Genomic DNA, 24712 nt, shown 5'->3' on the forward strand with positions numbered 1-24712 from the left:
GTTTACTTAATGCAAAACCATATGAAAGATCATATACAAGACTACAAAAGCAAACACCAGACTATGAAACAGTGTTAAGTTGGCTTGTGAAATCAGGATTCCCTCTGCTTTGAGGCATTATATTGGATTCTTTATTTACACAAACATGTACCAATTTTGCTATATATATTCAGTAACTATTTTGAGTTGTACAGTAAAAATCAAGCCCAGACATTGCCCCGTTCTGCATCCTGCCAGCCCTTCCTCATTTCTTGCAGAACTTGGAAGGTATTATTTAAGTTACAAAGCAAAGGACATCAGGAAGAGATAGGATTGTGGTCAGTTAAGACTGCTGAAGACTGCTATGGAAAACTGACTTTTCCTACTGCCTCTGTCATAGGTTTTCATGTGATAATAACCAAGCCTCTAAACTGAGTGCTACTTTTTTCCTAGGTAATGAAATATAAATGTGACTTTAGGGATGAGAGCTATAACTTTCAGAATTATTTATATATTCTACTGAAATAAATCAGGAGTGAACTTTAGACAAGAAACCTCTTACAGTTCTAATCTGATGATAATTTTGACTGTAATCTCTCAATACCACCATTATCCACGTGTTAAGTGGAGATAGCGTGTATCATCCTTTCACTGAAGAAGCTGGAAAAGAAATTAATGTTTCTGAGGCAACTGGATGTTGTAATGATAAATGGAAAATGCAGTCATAAAAAACCCCCCAGTTCTTCTTTCAGAATAGGATTTTAGTGCTACGAATCAACTACAGAATGGATCCATCCACTGAGCAACAAGAATGGAAGATCTTATTAAAATAACACCTTTCAGTCCATCTAGGAAGTTACCAAAGTCCTCACATCATGTAATGATTTTATTAAAACTTCAAATCTACTAGAAGATGATGGAAGAAATTACGTTTCCTGCACACACTGCTGTAATTTCCTAGCTATTGATACTGAAGTTCTTCTGTGTAATATAAAATTATGTTATATATTTTAATGAATTAATAATATATGAATTTTAGGAAAGATTTTTCTCCATACCTTTCTTTTTCTTTTACTTTTTACAGGCAAAATCAGATTTAATACTGTTAAAGCTCCAATAAAAATATTCCAATCATTGTATTCAGAATCCACCAAATCCTTTAAGTCTGTTAAAACATATATTTAAGAATCCTTCACCTTCAGCAAGAAAGTAAAATGAATTTGTGAATCACAGGACACTTCTTTTCAAAATTTTTCAGAGGAGGAGAAAAATCGGGGAGTGGGAAGCTTTCAAGGAATAAAAATACAAAGAAAATGACTGAAAACCTTTTTTTCCCCCTATATGCAAACTGCACAGGTATTCTAGAGTTAAAGGAAGACACTATAGAAAGTTTGCTAGCTGCAGCTTGTCTTCTCCAGCTCTCCCAGGTTATTGAGGTATGCTGCAACTTCCTCATGAAGCAGCTCCATCCTTCCAACTGCCTGGGGATTCGCTCTTTTGGAGATGCTCAGGGCTGCACAGAGCTCCTGAAGGTGGCACACACATACACTATGGTAAGACAAACAATCTGCTTTGCAATTATAATGTTAACAGCAAGTGTGAATACCCTCCTGGAAAACATACGGGCTTTAGTGAAAGGGAGCCAGCTGAGGGCTCAGGGGTGCTGCTCTCTCCAAGACCGACGCAGCGGCTCTGCTCTTCCTATGCTGACAGGGTCAGTTCTGCAAAGTCCCTGACACAGCTCTGTCTCCAAAGGGAAAGAACTGTGACTGTTACAGAAGTATCGGAAGCAGAGAAAAGCATGCTTAGAAAAACAAATATTCAGTTCTGATGTTTACCATTTCAGAGTTCTGCCTTGCAGAAGGATGTATTTACTGAACTTAAATTTGCAGTATGATTAGTACGCGTTTCTTCCAAAAAATGTAATAGGGCCTTAACATGGCTAATGTCAAGTGGCAAGCAGCAATGGCTCATTCTTGTGCCTTTGATTCAACACAAAGAAAATTCTAAAGCTGATTTTAAGGTGAGACACACATAAAAGTAGCCAAAATATAGTATGTATGGGAAAGATTAGGGATGCTAAAAAGAAGCACATCCCTGACGAGAGCATAATCCTCCTCTGGCTCAAAGCAAGGAATGAATATTCAGAGCGTGGAAAAAAGAGAAGCGAGATAGCTTGCTGTGAAACCAAACCAAGGGATAAATATTCAGGGCAACAAGATGTGCTATAGCAACTTTAAACACAAAAAGAATAGCAACTGCTACAGCTAAATAGATATAAAAAGAATTACTTGTTAGGAGACACATGGCAGCTTTATGCTTGAAATATTAGCCTAGCATGTCAAAATCAGTTTAGAGGCTTCATAATCCTGAGAGCATTCCAGCAAGAGATTGTACACTTCCACATGCTGAAATAAATGAGAGTGGCATGTGCAGATTGAGGGCACTGGTTGTGCTCTTTCCTGTCAGACTAACGAATGGTTTGTTTAGCAGCAATCTAGAGCCATTTTATATTTTTAAGTTTGAAAAAGGGCATTTAAGATAGAGGTTCACTCAGCCTTTGTGTAACACTGTTGTCCTTGCTGCTCCACACCATTTTATACTCAGCCAAAATCAAGAACTCAGATGTAGCCTTTTTCCTCCCACCAGCCCTAGCACTCAGGCATCAGCTCTAAGAATTTAAAATTCACGGTCTAGATTTCTGCAAAATTGAAATAAAATCATATGGTTAGACATACGATTTTATGATGTCAGACAATAAGAGAGCCTTTTTTGGTTAGATTTTTTTTAACCATTTGAATCCTCCAGTCCTCCCTAGGAGTTAAACTTTTACTATTTTTTTAAAACTGTGTGTCATAGAAATGACAGTTGGGTTTTTAAGAATATTGTCTAATGTGAAGGATCATGGTGAATCTATGAGACTCAGCAGTCCTTTGCATATAGGCTTTACACTGTCTCCCTGAAAACAACCAGGAGCATTTCCACCACTAGATCCACCTCCTGTATCTTGTGTACAACACAGACTGAGAATATTACCATTAAAGAGGACCTTGCATGTCATAATACTACCTACTAAGTTTGCAGCTACTGACAATTTAGAGACAGAAGAGGAAATCTGCACCTCTTTGCAATAAGCTTACAGAAAATTTTCTTTTAAACTCTTGAACTGATTAAAAAAAAAAATTTGGAGAATAAGACAATATAACAATGCATACACACAGAACTGTGTGCAAGAGGATAAATAAAATGTTCTGGTTTATTTCATGCCAACCTCAAGCACTTGAAAATGTGTACCTTAGGGGAACAATAAAGTCATACTGTCAATAGAGATTCAAATGAACTAGTAGTATTTAAACATTTTCAGAAGATAATCAACTATAAACACCACATCCATTCAATAAAAGCAGACACAATGGAGACCTTCCCCTTCAATTACTTTAGCCGTTTATGCAAAGTATTAACAGTTTCCTGCTTGGTATCTTTTGGTGCAGATAGAGCTTGTTCTGATAAACATCTTGTGCTATGTTTGTAACTAAATGTGGACTGGCCTTCCTGTTCCTATTCTCTGAATGTCACAAAATATTAAAGCAGGATATGCATAACAGAGCAAATTTAACATCTCCTTTAATCACTGATACTTCTATATTTACATCCTTAGTTCTCTTGAAAAGAGTTTGAGAAAGCTAAGAAACTACTGTAAAAAAATAATACAACTATCAGTTACTAACATGTCTTCATCTGCCCTATTTCAATCTGGTTCCCAAACAAGATATATTACTCCCAAGTACAATTAATATTTTAAAGACAGACATGAATTCCTGCATATATTTCTTTGCAAGTAGCATAAAAAACCCATCTCTGTTAATAAATTTTTTTTCTCCTTTGGAACTAGCATAAGCAAGCATACTTAGTATATTTTAATATCACTTCTAATACTGTTGTAACTCGACTGCACAATGTATTATTTTTATGAAAACTAATTCTTTGAAAAATTCTAGGGATTTAATATCCATGGTCATTTCTGGAGCTGGTGAGTTTTATCACAGCACTAGCTTAAATACTGAGACCCCTTTGCTTAGACTTGTCCAATTTTCTACTGCCCAAAAAGTACTGTTAGGATACTGAGTTTAATTTCTCTTACTGTATTTTCTGCTACTAAGAGTGGAGACATAGAGCCAGCACCTGGCACAGCTTGTCACAAAAGGATTGGAAGGTTGCAATGTAATTTGCTTAAAACTTTTGAATCTGATTGTAACAGAAGTTAGACAGTTTATTCGAATGCCCACTTGGCATTCTTAAGATACACATTGTATCTTCAAATTGGTTGTCTATCAAGCTGCTGTGTTAAGATCACACTGATGGACAAAACCGCCAGTGGCAAAGCCCTAAGACAGGAAATACTGACAAGAAGCCTGACAAACATATCTGTAAGCATGGGAATGTGAAGATGATCCTTATTCGTCAGTCCTCCAAGAGTAAGGCAGCAAAGAGCAACCAAAATCTCCTTTAAATGGCAGAAGAAGATTCAGTGATCTTTAGGATATATATTGTATTTCCCTATACTGTAGAAGAGAACAGTAGTGAAATACATGCGAAGCCTACATTATCTAAGAAAATGTTATTTCAAGGTGTGAAAACCATAAGTGAATTGAAATCTTTTTTTCTTTTCAGGAACATTTCACAGAAGTAATAAAAAACCAGGAATTTCTTTTACTCCCTGCTAATGAAATTGCAAAGCTCTTGTCTAGCGATGACATCAATGTTCCAGATGAAGAAGCCATATTCCAGGCGTTAATGATGTGGGTGAGGCATGATTTGCAAAACCGACAACAAGACCTAGGAATGCTTCTTTCTTATATTAGACTGCCTCTACTTCCACCCCAGGTATGAAAGTGAGGGCTAGCAGGGAATTTAGCTACCAAATGAAATGCTTGTCTCAAGCATCATTTAGAGAAAAGAATTCTGTGGAAAGGTTCTGGTTTTGGCTGGGATTTTTTTGGTGGTTTTGTTGTCGTCTTTTTTTTTTTTTCTTTCTTTTTAAACTATATAGTACATATATTATTATTTGCAAAGACAGATGAAAAAAAATCTCACAATGCGAGCATAATTACTGGGCTCAGAATTACCTCTATAAAAAAGTCAGTCTAAGGGTATTAAAGAAGTACAATGCTTCTCTTTGGGGTAGTAATGGTAGTAGTTTCCCTCGAATAACACAGCAACTTAGATACCATGCAAAGATATTTACTCAGATTTACTAAACTGCAGGACAGATAATGCACAATACTTATTTCTTTATTGCCATAACAAGTAGACAAAAATAAAAGGGTCTAGACTATTGATGACTATTCTGAGGACTGACATTATTGGTCCTTTAAGACTGAAAGAGACACTTCATCGAATAAGTTCCAGAGATGGACATACAGTTTTATAGCAAGCTGACGCTGTTGTATCTGTGTTATACAAGAATCTATATTTCTCATCAGAAAAGATTCGTGGAAGAGCAAGACTGTCAGGACACTACACAGGTGCTTTATGAATCTCCATGACTGAAGCTACAAATATTCAACTCTGGATAAAATATCAAAACACTATATATATTTAATTTTAAATATGTCTCATTTAATATATTATAATATTCACAGACATGTCCAATGCTATATATTAGATTTGCTTATACTCACATCAAAAGGAGTTTTGCATTCAGAGGATGCAGTACCACATCTGCAATTTTAAACTTCTCTAAAGGTTAAAAGAAACTTTTCAGATAAAATAAAGACATAATACTTAAATACTTTTTTTCCTACCTGTATATTGTTTTGCTTGCATTAAAGCAGTTTCCAGCAAAGCTCAAGTCAGAGGTGAAGTAAAAATGTGTGTTTGTAGCTACAAATACTTCAATTACTTATATATTAATATATAATTTTAATGATTTAGATATACATAAGATCCTCACTTTTCATTTCTTAGTTACTAGCTGATCTAGAAAATAGTCCAATGTTTGCAGACGACCTAGAGTGTCAGAAACTTCTTATGGAGGCTATGAAGTACCATCTTCTACCAGAAAGACGGTCCATGATGCAGAGTCCTCGAACTAAGCCTAGAAAATCTACAGTGGGTGCACTTTACGCTGTAGGAGGTATGGATGCCACTAAAGGTAAGTTCAGTAATTAATTCAATTGTATTAATGAATTTTATTACAGACACCCAGAGAATATATGACAATTATTTAAAGATTTCTTTTAGGAAAACAGAAATTTAGGGATGAAAATAAGAAAAAAAAAATCACAGAACTCAATCCTATGTGTTAGATGTTCTTTCTTCTTGCAAGAATCATATATTTGTAAATGATATACATACATCTTGAAGTGCAGACTAAAGAAGTTTGATTCAGATTGTGATTTAAAAATTAAGTTTTGTAAGAATTTGTGCATATAGTTTGAATTTACAAATCAGAAGAAAAAATAATATTCAAAATATTTCAAGATTTGTTTAATGTTGTTTTAGAGCCCTGTGCTCCATTTTTTGACAAAAGTTAGAACGCTGGAAAAACATTTAAAGAGGAGGAAAACAAAACCAAAAAGCATTACTGAACTACTGAGTACTCTTAGCTAACGCTTATCAATCCTTATTATAAAATTTCAGATGGAAAGATTTACACTTTCTTATGGGTGCAACAGTATGTGCATCTTTTTTTCTGGACTTCATATATAGTGGTTTTTTTTAGGTTTGTAGTTGGAAGTTAAACGTTGTAAATGTATTGCAGTTGTTATTATTTGATTTTCATATCTGCAATCAGCTTACAGCTTTACACATTACAGTATTCTATTTAGTAGGCAGTATATTAAATCATTTTCTACAGGAACCTTAACTTCAAACCCACAGCTTGGAGCCAAAGAACTATAATTAGTTTAAAGTCTAGCTACTTGCTGAACAGTATTACTTTTAGCTGTGTGAGTTCACTTTTAATAGAATCACAAAGAAGCTAATCCATTTCATGGTTTGCAAAAAGTTGCTGATGACTCACTTTTCCTCTATGAGAGATCTTGCAGTGCTACCTTACTATCTCTGTGCAATCAAATCAAGTGCAAGATACACATTCATCGCCATCACAACATGAAAACACTCATTCCTAGGACAATTTAGCAAAATGAAATTAAACTGTAGCAATTAGTACAGTGTCATTAGCGATACTGATTATTAATGAATTATATAAAACAACCAAGAAGTCAAGGTTATCTTTCAACTAACTTCTACCAAAATAAGAATAAAAATTTTTAATAGTTTTTTCTTAGTAAAGGTTATGCACAGAAAGGGCTATTTCAGTCAACATCTGCACTTCCTGTTGGTGCCTCTTTTACTTATTACCTTGGAATAAAGCCAACTGTTTGAACTTTTGCCTTTTGATGGTTAAGAAGAACAGCACTTCCTCTCCTCCCTGCTGTCCTGTACAGCTCTGACTCATACTCTGAGCCTGTGCTGGATTGTAAGATAAAGGAAACGGCACGAAAGAGACTATGATGCATGGGAAGAACAGCTCTGAGGAGGGAGTAACTACCACCTCTGGCAATAATGCTCTTTCTGTGATAAAGAAAACTCTCAGGGAATGCCAGGTTTGGCTTTGTGCTTATCTCAGGTGGTATATGAAGTCAAATCTCAACTTCAAATGATCAAAAGAAGATCAAAGAGACACTTTGGGGCTGGTATTTTGAAAAATGTGAATGTGGCTAAACCACATTAACTTTCAAAACCTACCTTCCAGCTTCTGTCAAAATTACAGCCTACGGCGTGTGTATGAACACACCGTACACCTTAATGTATTTTTCCTATTTTTTAGTCAGGCTGCAAGTTACTTCTTTTGAAGCTGAGAACTTTGGGGCACTGACATATTAGCACAGAATAAATGAGAAGGAATCAAAGTGAAGAAGAGCAAACAGAGTAACAAAATAGAACAGTCAAAGAAATCCAGTTGCTCAGAATAAAAGACGATAGGAAAGAGGAAAAAGTAGAACTACTTTCTTTTATTGCAGATGGATCTGGTAGTTTCTTTCCTAGTCTATGCAACTGGAATAGCATGTAAAGGAGAAAAACTATAGCATGAGATAAACTCTTATTTCACTCAATTTATTCAGTATAGCAGATGATCCCTTTGATTCTATTTGTGAAAACATCTCTAAACCAAATGCTACCTTTCTTTTCCGCTTTATTGCATGGTTGTTCTGTTGTTGTAAATCATTCCTCAGCCACTAACTGCCTATTGTAATTCTTGGAATATTACTTCTCTAATCTCAAATCCCAGTCAAGGAGCAGAGAGGAAATCAGCCCTGTTTTTCTCATCTGGTTGCCTTCAGTTGAGCTGAAGCTGACTCCAGGGTGCACTGCACATGAAACTGGCAGTTGCCTCTTCTACCTTGGTTGTTACTCAGCCATCTCCCCGCTATGCTAAATCAGCTCTCAAAGGAGCAATTACGGCTGCTGAGTGACTGACAGGAGCCAGTGCATGGAAAAGTGGAAGTTTTGAATGGCAGAGAGCAAGGGCCTCATGAATAGTTGCAGTAAAAACATTACCAGAAGTTCAGTGACCTGAAAAAATGGAAAATAAAGCTTATATATTACATCAGTCAAGCAGTTATTGCGAGGCAGCTGTGAAGGTGAATGTCAAGAAAGCTACCTGTGGGAAGCAAGTGTGTACTCACGCTAACTCAGCCTTCTGCCTGTCTCCATCATGAAAAGGAAAATATCCAATCTATTGATGAAGACGCACGCCCAAGTCCCGCCAAGGCAGGCAGAAGCATGGATACATTTTCAGTTTTTGATATCGCTAATGGTTTAAGCACAAACATGGTTAACATGTACGTAGTTGTGAAGTACCATACTCATAAGGAATTAAAAAAATAAGCCAACAAACAAACCACAAAAAACTTACTCTCATGGTATGTAACAGTGTCGTGGTTTTGGCTGAATTTACCAAAACCGGACTGGCAGATGGCCCTCCCCCCCCCTTCCCCCCCCTAAAAGAGGAGAGAGGAGGAGAAAGAGATAAGGAGATTCAGAAGTTTAGAATGAACTAAACTACTTTAATGAAAAATTAATATTAAAATAAAAATAAAGGAGAAAAATAATGAAATAGATACAATATATACAAAACCGTATCAAGCTCCCAGGATGAGAGTCACATCACCGGCAGGCACTGGGGAAGTCCCAGACTGGACTCAGTGACGAATGGGAACTGGATTCCAGCTCTGGAGTCAGGAACACACGGATTGGGATCAAAGGCAGATGAACAGACAGAGTCCTCTCTGGACGTCGGCCATCGCAGGAAGGGGGCTGACCCTTTGATCCCTCAGCTTTTATACTGAGCATGGGGCAGATGGGATGGAATACCCCGGTTGGTCAGGTTTGGGTCACCTGTCCTGTCCACTCCTCCCCACCGATGTGACCCCTCTACGTTTTTTCTGTTTCCGACCCTCTAAGGGGGCAAATAACGAAATTGGCTGCCCTTGGTTGTTATAGCAATAAGTATAAGCAAGGGCCTCCCTGCATACCATTCCTTGGCATGGAGCACAAACATTGGTCTTATCACTCTGAGAACGAGCAGTTTTCTCCACAATATGCTGTTAATTTCAGAGAGTTAGAGGAGGCCTAGCTAGGATGTAAAGTTACAGAACAGAAAATTGGTTCGGTTTTACTTCAAACCGGGACAAACAGATTTAACTTATTTCCAAAATTTTCAGTATTAAAAAAATTGCTGGCATTTAATTCTGCATCCTCTTGCTCCCAGTTTATTCTCATAAATTTGACAATCATATAGGCATGCAATTAATGCAGCTTTCTCATTAGGATCACATTTTGTAACTGACGTTTTCAGGGAGCCACAATAAAGGTCCACCCACCGAATTTCAATGTTTTACAATTTCATAATGTTTTAAGTTGTACCAACTACTGCCTGCTGGGTACTGATCAGTCCATGGCTATCTCATAATGCTTACACTCTTAACAGGTACCACTACAATTGAAAAGTATGACCTTAGGACTAACAGTTGGGTACAAATTGGTACAATGAACGGTAGACGATTACAGTTTGGAGTTGCAGTGATTGACAACAAGCTCTATATTGTGGGAGGAAGAGATGGTCTGAAAACTTCTAACATTGTTGAATGTTTCAACCCTATCACCAAAGTTTGGACTATAATGCCTCCTATGTCAACACACAGACACGGCCTAGGTAAGTTTGTAAATACTTTGCATCACATACAAATTAATTTTGATTGACACAAACACTGCTGACGTAAGTTTTTAAACCATTAAATAACACACAGCAATATTTGTAGAAGGTATTTTTCAAAGACAGAGTTGCCTATTACCATAATTTTATGCCAGTGATGTTTATTAGTGTTCACCTAACTCGCACTGGTCTTGCAGAGTTAATTTTGCTTTTATAAAATTCCAAAATATAAGTAACAGTGAAAATGATCAACTCTTCATCCAATTCAGTGGTCAAGAGATATGCTTGCAATACAATAACAATCTGATTTTCGTTTTTTTTTTTTTAAAATTATGACTTAAGCCCGTAGATACCAAAAGCCTCTGAAAATTAGATCAGAGAATTACCCACACTGAAGAAAACATTGTGGTAAGGAGTAAGTACAACTTAAGAAATTTTAATGTTTGAATTACCAGAAGTTTTACGGAGCTCTGCCATGACTTAGTATCTATGGGTCTTTACTGAACAGTAATCCTCGATATTATTCACACTGAATGAATAATAAGGATATGAAATCTAGAATTTATTCTGGAGCTATAAAAAAATAATGATAAGTTTACAGTTGAGGAGACTGTAAGGTAGGGAATATGATTTCTTAATTATTTACCACAGTTCTTATGAAAAAGCTGGCTTCTCTTTAGTTCACAGAAACAGGTATTGCTTGAAATCATTGGTAAGTTCAACTGACATCAAATGACATCCAGAATTATTCAGTAAACCTTTGTGACCTTTATCACTTTTTCCACCTCCTGGTGGAGAAAGTATAGAGTAGGATTTTTACCAGCCAGTCTGTCAAATTTATAAAAGGAAATACTACTAAGTAGGAAATAGAAAGAAGACAAAACAGATTAAATACTTCTCATTGAAGTCTTAATAACTAACAACTTCAGGGGCATAATTCTACCCAACAAGTAGGTCACAGCGCTAAATTTGAGTGCCCAAAGTTAGGCTTCTATCTGTGCATCAGCGGTTTGCAAAGCTGCCTTACACTTACAGCTCCTATTAGCTTCAGTGTGATTTTGTGGAGAGTTAGCACTTTTGAAAAAATCAGGCCATGTATATTTAGGCCTGAAAAGACAGATTTAGAAAACTTTTAAGCAGCCAGATTCAAACAATTTGCCTTACCTAACAAAGGAAGCAAACAGCAGCGGCAGCAGCAGCTCCCCAAAGGAGAGGCACCAAAGCCCTTCTCTCTGGAGAAGGACAATGACACAGGATATGTCCATACAGAGCCTCGCAGAGACAGCCAAGTTCACTCTCCTGTGCCTCAGGGACAACAGACACAAGCCAGCTCTTATCCCTAAGTGTGTTCCCCTTACAGGCATTAACATGTTATGCTAGTAAGGACAGCCAGCTACCCACCCACTCAGGCTTCATGCTGGCAGGACTACAGAGCTTCAGCTCGCTCAGAGTAAGGGACAGGTGGTTGGTTTGGCCATATTTTTCATTGCCTGGCTCAATCTTTGCCTTTCTTCAAAAGAACAGCGTTGTTTCTCATTTAGGGGCTAAATTTGAATCAGAACAAGGTCAACAGAAGTGGCAGAGATAAAACTCCAAGAAGAGAACATCAGAACTAAAGCAGCTTTCCTCTAATCTTTTGGCAAAAGATAATGCTTATTCAGAAAAACACTGTATATGAAGTATTTTGTTTATATTTGTTTATTCTACCAAATGACAAGGCAGCTTTTAGATAGCTTAATACCCGCTGAAATTGCTTATCTGCATACAGGGAATTAAAGTATGAAGTTAATTCATTATTGGTCACTGAAATTATTAGATACTGTAATTTGTCCCTAATTCTATCTTTTAAGGAGTAGCAATGCTTGAAGGACCAATGTATGCTGTTGGTGGCCATGATGGATGGAGTTACCTTAATACCGTAGAAAGATGGGACCCACAAGCACGGCAATGGAATTATGTTGCTAGCATGTCAACCCCTAGAAGCACTGTAGGGGTTGCAGCATTAAATAGCAAGTATGTCAACAGGAAAATCTCTCTTTCGCTTTTCATTCGCTTCCTTCCTTGGAAATAGTGTTTCTTAAATTTTCTTTTCAATCTTATATTAATCACCTCAAGAAAACAAAGAGAAAATGTAATCCACAAAAATAAGAAAGGAAAGGTTTTCCTCTTTGCGTGTGTGGTAAGCTGTTTTCAAACTTGCAGTCATGTTTTAGAAAATATTTCGGCCCTTTTATGTTACAGCAATTTTGTTACATGCATATCAGAATTTTACCTAGAATATAACTTGTGGGGATATAAGATGGCTACTTAAAAAAAGAATTCCAAGTTTATATTTACATTTTAAAATCAATGTGTCTAAGGAAGGACCATTTGAAAGAAGAACCTGTACAGAAACAAAGTCATTCCTCTGATATTTTACACCTCCTGCATGCATCTACAACTTTAACACCCAAGTTCACAGTCAAGAATATTTTTTAAAAGGCTAAAGGTACGTGGTGCATGCAGTGAAACGAAGACAAGTGTACTAAACAGCCTTCTGTCAGTCTTATCCTACTCAGATTGATTCTGCCCTTCATCTATTGCTTAAATACACTGAGGTCATGTGTTGACTGTACAATGGTTTTCCCTACAAGATTTTCAAAGCTTATTTAAACACCGTTTTAAGACACTAAGACAGTAAAGCCACTCAAGCACTTTTACAAAGGAACAGACACATGAACCTTGTGTGTAACCTGTATTGAACAGTGTCTTACACCTTGTTGTACGTTCCTATTTGAAAGTAGTTGTGTTTCCGCATGAGAAAGAACAATTCATAAATTAATCACAGAATCACAGAATGACAGGGGTCGGAAGGGACCTCTGGAGATTACCTAGTCCAACCCCCCCGTCAGAGCAAGTTTCACAGGAATGTGTGCAGGCAGGTTTTGAATGTCTCCAGAGATGGAGACTCCACCACCTCTCTGGGCAGCCTGTTCCAGGGCTCTGCCACCCTCAATGTAAAAAAGCTCCTCCTCATGTTTAGATGGAACTTCCTGTGTTCAAGTTTGTGTCCATTACCTTGTCCTGTCACTGGGCACCACTGAAAAAAGACTGGCCCCATCCTCCTGACATTTTAAGTATTTATAAGCATTGATAAGGTCCCCCCTCAGTCTTCTCCAAGACTAAAAAGACCCTAGTCCCTCAGCCTTTCCTCATAAGAGAGGTGTTCTAGTCCCCTAATCATCTTCACAGCCCTTCACTGTACCCTCTCCAGCAGTTCCCTGTCCTTCTTGAATTGGGGAGCCCAGAACTGCACACAGTACTCCAGATGCAGCCTCACCAGGGCAGAGTAGAGGTGTTAATGCCTAACAGGATTCTGTCTTCCTTCTTCAATAACACAGTCTAGTGCTGGAAATACAGAAGCTTTGTAAATGGCCCCAGGTTATATTGGAGAGCATGGCTTGAGCCAACCTTCCGTCTTATTTAAATCTCTGGAAAGCTCTTAGCAATGACAGTTTGGAGGGGCCAGGAATATTACAGTTGCAGGCAGACAACCACATTTATCCCAAAACTTTATCAGTGGCTTCCCTGTCCCCTTAAATTCCAGAGAAAGAGAAGGATAAAGAGCAGAAACAAAAATGTCAGCAAACAGGTATCTGCAAATGCAAACCTTCTTCATATACAAGCCAGGATTTTGCATTCAAACATGACATGATATTAATCATTAACTGAAAAGTCCAAGAGAGGCAGAACTGCCTATTAAAGTTCCCTGTTTTATCTCAGAGGAAATGTTCTCAGCATAAACTTCACCAGAAACTCCTCCTGGTACCTTCCACAGCAACGTGCAGGAAACCACTTTGACAAAGAGGAAATCCAGCCTGATTCTGACTCTGTTCTCAATCCCTCCTGATACAAGCTGTCTCCAGCCTGGCTTAAATCACGTCTGTGAGTCTAGTGATGTAATTTCTGGCGTACCAGCGGAAGCCAAGATCAAATGTCTATCATTCGCTGGACCGCTACTGCTGTGGTCTAACCAAGCAGAATGCTTCTCCTTTTCCGTTTCCCTAAGCCACACCATATTTCTTTCTATTGAGCTCCATCAAAAAAGACTTTTGAGTTTCTGTGGAGCAACACTTTTTGACCAATAAATGGTCTATTGAAAACATCAGTCAATAATGGTATATTTGTTCTTTTCCTTAGAGAATGGGAAACACTACCATATTTCTAGACATGTTACGGAAAACAAAAAACCCCAACCAACCTGTTTATATATACAGTGATTTCCTCTCTCTGTGAAATCTGTGTAAACAAGGAGACTATCTAATTGCATGATGTGAAAAGAAAAATCAAATCCTCAAGATTTTTACGGGTCAAGCAATAAACTGCACAAAAGAACTCAAGTCTGTCTTCCATTCACAAACATTAGAAGAGTGAACTAGAAATTTTGTATTCTTCTAACAGTGGTCAAGAATTTTCTAGTTAAATTGTATATCAAAGGGGTTTACAATTTTTTTCAATCACTAGAGAAAACCAAACACTTCTCAAGCAAAATTCAACTTAACTTTTTTTAGGTGACTTACTCTGGACAAGTCAACGTGTTCCCTAGGTCTCTAATTAGTTGCATTAAGTAAATTCAGTTTCATGCAGTAAGTAATAGCTGGGATTTGAAACAGACACTCAGCACCTAAACATGTCTGCTATTACATCCTTTATGCATACTATCATAGTCTAGCAGCATCCAAGTTAGCTTGAAATACAAAAGAAATTCAGCCTCTGTAAAATTCACTGACAAAAAGCCACACACCCCCCCTCCCCCCCATGCTGCTTAATGTCGATTTCCACCATTTTTTCTTACATGTTGTCCCAACATCAACTGGTTTATATCTCCAGTTGTTTGCTAAGTGCCTTCAGGTTGAACAGACAAGATGACATACCTGTAGAGTAACTTCTGTCCAGCAGACTTTCTTAAATACAAACATTAGGGAAAAACTATTTAATATACTTTTGACATATGTTTTCTATGTTTAATGATTTTCTTAAAGTTCTTTTACATATTAACAGTATAGGAAAAATGCTTAATGCAATACTAGGATGTCAAATATTCCATAAACCTGTCAGAGGGAATGTTTCAAACGTATGTAGCATTTTTCAATTAAATTCCATCTACACCTCACATTTAAAGAAGCTGATATCTATTTCTAAACTTAATTTTCTTATGTGACTGCTTGAAAAATTACACTGCAAATGAAGAATATAACTTCCTTCATGTAGCATGCAAACCCCTTTGTGCAAACATTGTTTCAGAGCGTAGCTGTCACATGGCAAATAACGGGCGTAATAATTTTAAAGTGGTCTTAATGAAGTTAACCAAATAAAACTCCTATTAATATGAAAGATTAAAGATTGAAATTGCTTGCCTTCTTGTGGATAATTATCCCAGACTGTATGCTGTTGGTGGACGAGATGGGAGCTCCTGCTTAAAATCAATGGAATGTTTTGACCCACACACAAACAAGTGGAGTATATGTGCTTCCATGTCAAAGAGAAGAGGTGGTGTTGGCGTTGCAACGTACAATGGGTTTTTATATGCTGTGGGAGGTCACGATGCACCTGCTTCCAACCACTGTTCTCGACTTTCCGACTGTGTAGAAAGGTAAGGATTTTTTTTTTTTTTTAAATTTGTTTTACATTCCAGGAAGAAAATACAAAATAATTTATAGAAGCAAGGGAAATCTCTTCACAATTGGGAATGTTATGTTTGTAAAACATACTATGCTTTTAAAAATATTTTTTTGAGCAGAATAACTGATTTCCAGTGCTCTTGTGATAACGTAACAATTAACGGTCAGAAGCAAATTCCTCCCAGCTTCTCCTTCTATTTTTGCTGACCAGGAACCAGGTAAAGACAGCTTAACATGTAAGACATTCAATATGTGACCCTTCTATTTCTCAAGTGCCAAAACCCAGGTTTGGGCTACTTGTGTCATATATTGTTGGAACTACGTAATTTTCAATTGTATCTTCCTCCAATAATTTGGCTGATATTGACCAAAAGGTTAAAAATACAACAAATATCACATACTCAAACAGGCAGTAGTCACTACACAGGTATTTTCTGATGCAGAAGACTGACAGAAACAGCCTTGTTTCTGTAAGAACCTATGTTGCTACAGGAAATCGGGCTAAAACATACTGTAAGGGTCTAATTTGACAAGCAAAAAAAAAAGTAAACATGCACCAACGCAAACTACTTTAGCTTGAATTCACACTTGAAAACTAAAATACATTGGCCTAATGATTTTTGTAGTGCTCAACTGTAACAAGTGAAATATTGGCTTTCTATACATTTCTCAAAGTAGTTACTTTTCAAAATGAAAATACTCTTTATCTGATCCTTATTTAATCCCATTGTTACCTTCTCCACTGATGAGCATAGTTCTTAAGAAAATACAAATACTGGACATTTCTTTTCAGAAACAGAAGTATTGTGTGTCAAATGTTGCTTTGCCACTGTGGTGGCATGTGGCACAATGTAGGAGGACAAGAGAACGCTTGAGCCCTGGGTGAGAAGGGAACATAATGAGTGGGGACACCTCCTCTGGCTGTTTAATGGGCCATGGGTAGCCCTTGGCAGTCTTGTGTCATTTGGGGACAAGAAAGGAAAACCGAGCAAGTATTCAGCTCCCTGTTGTGAATAACAGTGGCTAAGTTCTGTTCTCAGTTAGATGGTATAAAGCTGGAACTACCCTGGAATTCACTTGAATTTATCTTTGAAATTGACTGAGTACATACCAGAAATAAAATCAACACTGATGTAAGATACTGCCATGCATTTTGTGTTACAAATTTTTATCGACTGTATGAAGTATTTAACTTCTTTTAAAGCAAAATTTTGTGAATACATTAGTTCTGACACAAAAGAGAAAACAAAAATCTTTATGGAGAAAGAAAAAAGGATATATTGACATTAACTTCACCGAGCCCACTAATGGCCATACTACCATTCCCTCAGACCTCATTTATGTTCAAAATATATTGATCGTTTGATGTGACAGAAACGGAGAGTCTGTAATCAAAAAGCAAAAATAGGGGCATTTTTGATGTGCTTGAAGACCCCTCTAGTGGCTAAATTAAATATTTAACCATATCACTCATAATTCTCTATACTAGTTCACAGTGTAAACTGAACCACAATACAGGAGAAAATAAGCAAATATTAGTAATTTAAATTTGAAATGTTTCTACAATGTATTTTTCTAATTTTGATCATGAAACATCCTAGGTATGATCCTAAAACAGATGCTTGGACAACAGTGGCCCCCTTGAGCGTACCTCGGGATGCTGTTGGAATTTGTCCTCTGGGGGATAGATTATATGCTGTTGGGGGCTATGATGGCCATACGTACCTGGATACTGTGGAGTCCTACGATGCTCAAAATAATGAGTGGACAGAGGTAACAGGAAAAATTACCTAACAAATAATAGGAATTCTTCCTGCAGATAGGAAGACTTCTATCTGAATAATGGACAAAACAAAAATTATTATGTTGCAAAATCATCATGGGTTTTGTGAAAAAATGATAAATTAGGATGCATTAATACTGTAGTTGGTCTTGTATAAAATATTGGTTGCCTCTCCTGTGAAATAACTGTATAACATTTTTCAGACTAAAGGGCTGAAGCAGCGCATGGGCAAGGGAACCAGGCTGCACAAAACATTTTGTGCTTGAAGTGCTTGAATTTGCCGTTGTTAGCGCTGGCATGCCTTTGCCAGCAATGCCCTCTACTGGAGGCACTTTCAAGTTGTCTTATTTATGACCACCATAATTGAGAACAATGTGAAATATTTAAAACTGTCAATGTTATTTTGCAGCTTTTTGGACATGGGATATGAAGGTCTTTTACAAAAGTTAAGATCAACAACAGCAGTCTACACTCCTGTAACTCTCAACCGCTGCTAAAGCCTTTTTCCCAAAGAGCCAAAACTGTGTTTTCAGAGCCCTAGTTAAATGTAATTATTTTTTTCCAGTACGTTAGTTTGAATAAACAAATTGCTTTCCTTTTAATCGGCAAGTAATTTCTTCTAGTCCTATTCATAGGAGTCTACCAAAAAATGTTTCCTCCTTTTTCTTTTCTTTTTTTTTTTTTTCTTTTTTTTTTTTTCTTTTTTTTTTTTTCTTTTTTTCCTTTTTCAGGAAGTTCCTGTCAATATTGGAAGGGCTGGAGCATGTGTTGTGGTTGTGAAGTTGCCCTGAGGACTATAAATATTGTGAAACTAAACTGAGTGGAGTTTCATGAAGACTCAATCAGGAAGATAAACATCTCCAGAAAGCAGTACAGACTACACACATCTTAGCAGCCCTCCATTATAGAGAATACTTATCTCTGAGCCATTATGCTATTAGAGCACAGAAGTGTCTTCCTGAATTACAACAATCGGAGAATTTTGCATAAGTGAATTATTTTATTATGCCTAATACATAAAAGTTCTACAACATGTTTAAATGATTCAGGTTTGTTACAAAAGTGTATCTGTTATTTATAAAATGCTGTATTAAAGTGATAAATGGGTGTATGAGATTACATAAACTTTTTTCTTTTTTATGTTGGCAGTAATGCTACTGTTTATAAAGAGAGCCTTTATATTTTAAGTAAATGAAAACGAGTAAGAGAGAAACACCTTCAAGAGATAACTGCACAGAAGAAAATATTTGCCCATAAATATCACTGGCAACAGAATATTCTCTGAAGAAGTAACTTCATTTCTATAGTCATAAATTACTAAATTAACTTTAAAATCAAATCAGAGAAGCATAGAATCTGGTTGCTATTCATCCTCCAGCATTGCTAGTACCATGACAGAGTATCCATTTTTAGCAGTATATTCAATGGAATAATGCAAGTTAAGAAATAGTAGGGATAAGGTATCTTTGTGTTATTAAGTATGTGCCAACAAAAAGAAATCTCTTTGTCAAAACACAATGCTAATATAATTTGCAATCATTTTCACAGTGCATAGATATGTGATATTTTAATGCTGATCAGTGTGTCAGGTTATTCATGGATTTGTCTTTGCCCACTAACCATCTGTCAGAACGTGTTAAACTAATTTGACTATTCTTGGGATAATCACCATGCATTAAATTTTAAAACAATCATATAATTACATTCCTTGCATATAACTTACAAAATGAACTTTTTATATCATATTGATATGACAATCTTTGACCTCAGCTGAAGATTACCAGCTTTCTCTCATGTACAGTAGAAATATGGTAAGAAAAAAACCACATCCACTGTGTAGTGTTATATACCATTTATATAAGCATGTTTATGTTTTATTTGAAATTAAGGGAATGCTTAGAATCAAGAATAAACAGGAAAAGAATCATCTGAAAACAACACATGATAGTCCCTTTGCATGATTATTTTTGTGTGCCAATTTCTAATGAAGGTTTTGGGTTGTTTCACATTAATTTCATCTTCTTTTATAATTTCAAATGCTGGAAGTCTATTTTAGAAAAAGAATGTATGTAAGATACTCTATGCTGTAAAGCACAATATTTGGACAGTATCTACCTTAGTGTTTGCTATGTTACTGTTTTGTCAGTATCAGAAAATTCAAGACAGAGATGAAAATTCTCTGAACATGTAGACTAACTTTCCTGACAGAATACTGTGTTTTCAGAATTCAGCAATATGCTATTTTAAAAAATTTATAGTATCAATACTATTGAATGCTTCTAATGAAATCTCATAAGCGTATTTATAAAAGGAAAAAATTTTTAACTTTAAAAATCAATTATGTTTATATATAGCATGCTACAATGAAATAAAGTTTACTTGCTCTGCTAAGAAAATTTAGACTATATTTTAACAACTTTGTGGGGTTTATTTCACATCTTTTCAAGAATCGAAAACACAGAATTATCAATCTCATTTTTGTACTCTTAAATTACAAAAGATCCTGTCATAGTGTCCTTACTGCATCTGGTCCACATAAACTAAAATTTATCTTCCTTCTAGCACTTCTTTTTAGATAAACTTAATCTTTTTTGTTTCTTTGAGTCTGAAATAGTTACCAATACTGTCATGTCAGGATGCCCTTTCTATGAAAGGGTCTCTCACAACCCAGCCAATAGCAACCTGGGTAGAATGTCAGCAGAGGGCTGAAAGTACGGTACATTTTAAGATTATTTCTTTTGGGGACACTACATAAAGCTTCCCTACAAGAGATACTTCTCAGTGCATCAGCTTAGAACTTCCTTCATTTAGCTCTGCATTTCTAGATCAACGCACAAATCTCTTGCTAGCTTGGTGGGCCAGGAAACAAACTTTATTTCATGACTATTTTCATTTTGTACCTATTGATGGGGGAAAAAATAACCCCACAAAAAGCCCCTACCAGCCCAAAACACCACAAATAGCCAAGCAAATGGGGAACAAACCCTAAACCAGTTAGTGGGTCACAGATTAGAGAATTCATGTCAGAGAAGAAAGGTATTTTTATTTCCCAACAAATGAATAATCTGAAGCAAATGCAAGGGGGCTAACCACCAAGCTTGACAATCAATCTGCATAGTAAGACATTTGTGAAAGTGAGGTAAATGTTCATTTTCTCTCTCTCTCTCTCTCCCCCCCCTGTCCTATAGGGAACTTGGTCTGACCATATACCTAGGACATCTTGTTGCAGCAAATATTAACTTTAAAATATTAATAATAAAAATACTAACACCTCTTCACGATTCATTTTCATCCCTGCTTTGGTAATGCAACAGCCATTCACACACTTTCACATAAATTAAGACTTGTGTGGATCACAGGGAGAGGGTCACTATTGCTTATCATTCAGGCTCTAAATCATGCTTTTCTCGTGTTGGCTGTTTCCAGTAACCAGTAAAACCTCATTTATTCTACTCTTGCTTTCAAAGCACTGATATTGAATGCCCATTTTTAAAACTCTAAAATACAAATTACACAAAAAATGTGCAACTAATGCCAAGATATGTGCAAGCAGCACATCCAAACAGACACTGATAAACTGCCTGTACCAACAGGTCTTTCTCATAGAGCCTTTGCATGGAATTTGAAGTTTGCTTGGGGTAAAAGAAGGCACAGGCTCAAGCAAGAGGAAGCAGGCATGGGTCCTTAGCTAGTAGGGCGGTTTGCAAAATATAAAGCCATATCTAAAAACCTAACCAAGTCTACAGAAGGGAAAGAAAATGAAGACTTGAGCACAGAAGAGGAAACTGTGGGTGAGTACCTTCACAGAAATGCACAGGACCAGCCCGTGAGAGCCGCATGGCTTGCAGATGTTACAACTGCAGAGATGACACAGGATTCCCCTGCCTTTGTAACCCTCCTTCAGCTTGCTAATTTTATTAAATGCTTTATCAGTAAACAAGGCATAATTGTGAAAAACACCTAAATGTAAACAACCCCTTAAACATATCTTTAAATAGACTACCATTTCCATAGTTCAATAGTCTCAAAAAGACTATTAGAAGAAAATTATACTTTCTGCATTTCTTTACCGTTCTCTAAAGAAATCGTGTCATGAGGTTTGCTTATATAAAAAATAGCATAAGAAAGAAAAATTGTAGCACTATTTTAGCTTGTAGCTTGCAGCTGTATTTATCAGGTGATAAATTCAGTAGCTCTTCCTACCATGAACCACAAGCACTGAGGCAGCGTATGTGACTGCCTGTATTATGCAATGAGATGGTCTACTAATTTCTATGGCAAGGCTGTGATAACTAGTACTCTTTCTAAATTTAAAGTAAAAGGCTGTATCTTGTTATAGAAACAACAAAGATAAATACAGATCAGGGGAAATGGGAAAAGATGGGAAGGGTATGAAGCAGAGAAAAGTCAGAGAAGAACCTGAATTAAACCTTATAAATTAAAGCTGTCAGCCTGGGGAAGAATAGATTTAAAAACCACATTTGGAGAACTAATTCTTCATGTCCCTCTTCTTGAGTGAAAAACCAAACTTCAACCTCTGTCTGAAACGGATGTACTGAAAAATCTGCTATTAAGATGCCATGGAAAGCAGAAGTACTCAAGTATCTTTCTTTACACTGAGTACTTTTATGTGCAACTGTACAGCTGGGAAGCAGGTTGTGCACAGGCTGGCAACCCTGTTGGCAGCTATTGATATGGCAGTTCATTTCAACTTTGAAAGAATAAGAGGAATATTATACACTCACATCCTGAATTAATTTCAAAATAATCTATTTTAGAATGAAATTATGAATATATTATCATGAAATTAAAATATTAAGTGCTAGGAAACATCAAAATAAAATTCGAGCAGATACTTGAATTTAAGAAATAAAATGGCACAACTGAGTTTTCTAGAGAAAGCAGTTCTTCAGTGTTTTTAGTACTAAAGTTTGATTTAGGTTTTTTTTCTTCTGTATTATTTGTACAGCAGTGAAAAATCATGTGAAAGGAAACTAGCATTTTGCAGAAGGAAACTGGACACATAACAGGAAGATAGAAGAAAAGCAAACTGGAGAGAATTTGGAGATGTTTAGACATTATTAGGTGAGAGGAAATGTTAGAGATGTTCTCCAATGAGGTGTCATCCCTTCACATTTCCTCTGTTTCTCCAAACATCAGTAGGTGTAATAGTTATGTAGCATCTTTGCTTATTAGGTCCCCTGGCAGCTGCATGCACAGCTGGCTACTTGCAAAGTGCAGGAGGGAGCCATCCTCACTTCTCTCTGACCTCGTACTGCTCTCTGCTTTATATCATGACTCTCATTGGCAGAATGGTTATTATTTGTGCTATTTCTTTTTTTCTTTTTCAAAATCATTGTGTTCTCTTTCTTTTTAATCCCTGGCCTATAAACCACCTTTTTCCTCTTTGAACTGGGTGATAATGTCTACATGAACAGGACCGGCGAAGGTATTTTATATAATGTAATGTATGGGAAGCAGGGATATAACTTACCCCATGAAATCAGTTCTGCAAAAGACTGAAAGTTCAGCTTATCCACCCTCATGTCTCTATCTACCAGTAGGAGACATTTAGGCAAAGAGCAAAAGAATGAGCTAGCCCAGAATTATCCCTTCCATTACTTACGCAATGTTACTTTCAGTAATGTACCTGCATTACTGGAGCATTCAGCTTCATAACACATCTACAGGGCAGGAAAGCAGTACTGTAGCTATTTACAACCGTCACAGAAAAAATATATTATTAACCTGATACCATAGTAGAAAAAAAAACATTAAGGGAAGGACTAAGGCCTGAGAATTTCAACACCCCGATTAGTTAATGGGCTAGGCTGTTTCAGACAGTATCTCCACTAAGCCAACAAGGTTCACAGAACTTCGAAGCTTAATTGTGCTACCTAGTCCAGGGTGAGGAAGGCTCATGCTGCCTTCTCTTTTTTCTGCCTTCTTGGTTGACGAACTTACAAAACCAGTTTTTCTGCACTACATGATAAATTGGTTGAAGAGTAAAAATAAATCTGTTAACATGAAAGGAGACAATGGGTTGCGCATGCCTGGAAGGAACGTCCAAGGTAATTTCCTCGAAGGGAATCACTGAAATGTTGTGTGAGGCTAATTCTATCCCTTTCTACATGTATATTTCTGCGTATGGTTATCACATGATGTAATATTTTTGCTTACAACCTGACCCTAGACTCATTCAGAGATGGGGTGCATGATGCTAAATACATGCTAAATACTTGTGTTTCACTACCTGACTCCTCAAAAGCAAACTCCTGCACTGAAATCAGCTCATTTTCTCTGATCCCGGACATCACAAATACTGCATGCTGAATAAACTCCAATAACTTTATTTGTACATTTCAGTGTGGGTCCTTCCCATGGTGAAAATTAATTTTATTGATTAGAATTAATTCCTGAAGAGATTAAACTCAACTTCTTAACAGTCACCACTGATGTAGTATTCCTAAGAGGCTGTATGCTACCTACAGCTGATATTCAAGCCTCACCTCTTACTCTCTATCTCCTTTTTCAAGGAAAGTGTGGAATCTTACCAGAACAGAAATCCTTTTACAGCCACTTCCCTGCAGAAAGATGAAGGTCTGCTTTTTTCACAGTAAAACTATATTCTTTTTATGTTTAAGATCTCTGCTGGCCTCATCTCTTCCCAAAGAAACCAGACAACAAATTGCTACATTCAACCATTCCTACTTTTCAATAAAGTTCTGATACATCGTTTGCACATAAAGTCATTAAAGGTTACACACCTTTTCTTCCTCATGCCCCCAACCCTGAGGACTTTTTTTTCCCTCCATCACAATTCTACATATGCAAAAAGAATTAAAAACTCTGTTCTCTTGTACATGAATAATCATGTTTATGGAGCGTACAGAAGAGGATGGCACTGACTTCACATTATCAAGTTTGTCACAATCCAACCATAAATGACTAAGAAGAAAATATATCCACCACTTTTGCTTGGACAACTCATTTGGGAAAGACTGTCCAGGAATGATCTTTTAAATACGGTAAGTATAGTTGAATACTTAATAATAGAAATAATATATC

General features: G+C 36.7%; 1 protein-coding gene across 1 annotated transcript in view; it reads left to right on the plus strand.

Annotated features, from left to right (window-relative positions):
* Positions 1-18435, plus strand: part of KLHL4 (kelch like family member 4) — a 45289-nt gene extending 26854 nt beyond the window's left edge. Inside the window, exons 4-11 of the mRNA XM_074147317.1 lie at positions 1336-1532; positions 4651-4863; positions 5947-6133; positions 9977-10201; positions 12052-12214; positions 15621-15833; positions 17463-17634; positions 18376-18435. Of these exons, the coding sequence (XP_074003418.1) occupies positions 1336-1532; positions 4651-4863; positions 5947-6133; positions 9977-10201; positions 12052-12214; positions 15621-15833; positions 17463-17634; positions 18376-18435 (1430 nt within the window). The remainder of the gene's footprint in view (positions 1-1335; positions 1533-4650; positions 4864-5946; positions 6134-9976; positions 10202-12051; positions 12215-15620; positions 15834-17462; positions 17635-18375) is intronic.
* Positions 18436-24712: the final 6277 nt, after the last annotated feature.

This window comes from Numenius arquata, chromosome 5 (assembly GCF_964106895.1).
Source record: "Numenius arquata chromosome 5, bNumArq3.hap1.1, whole genome shotgun sequence".
Lineage (NCBI taxonomy): Eukaryota > Metazoa > Chordata > Aves > Charadriiformes > Scolopacidae > Numenius > Numenius arquata.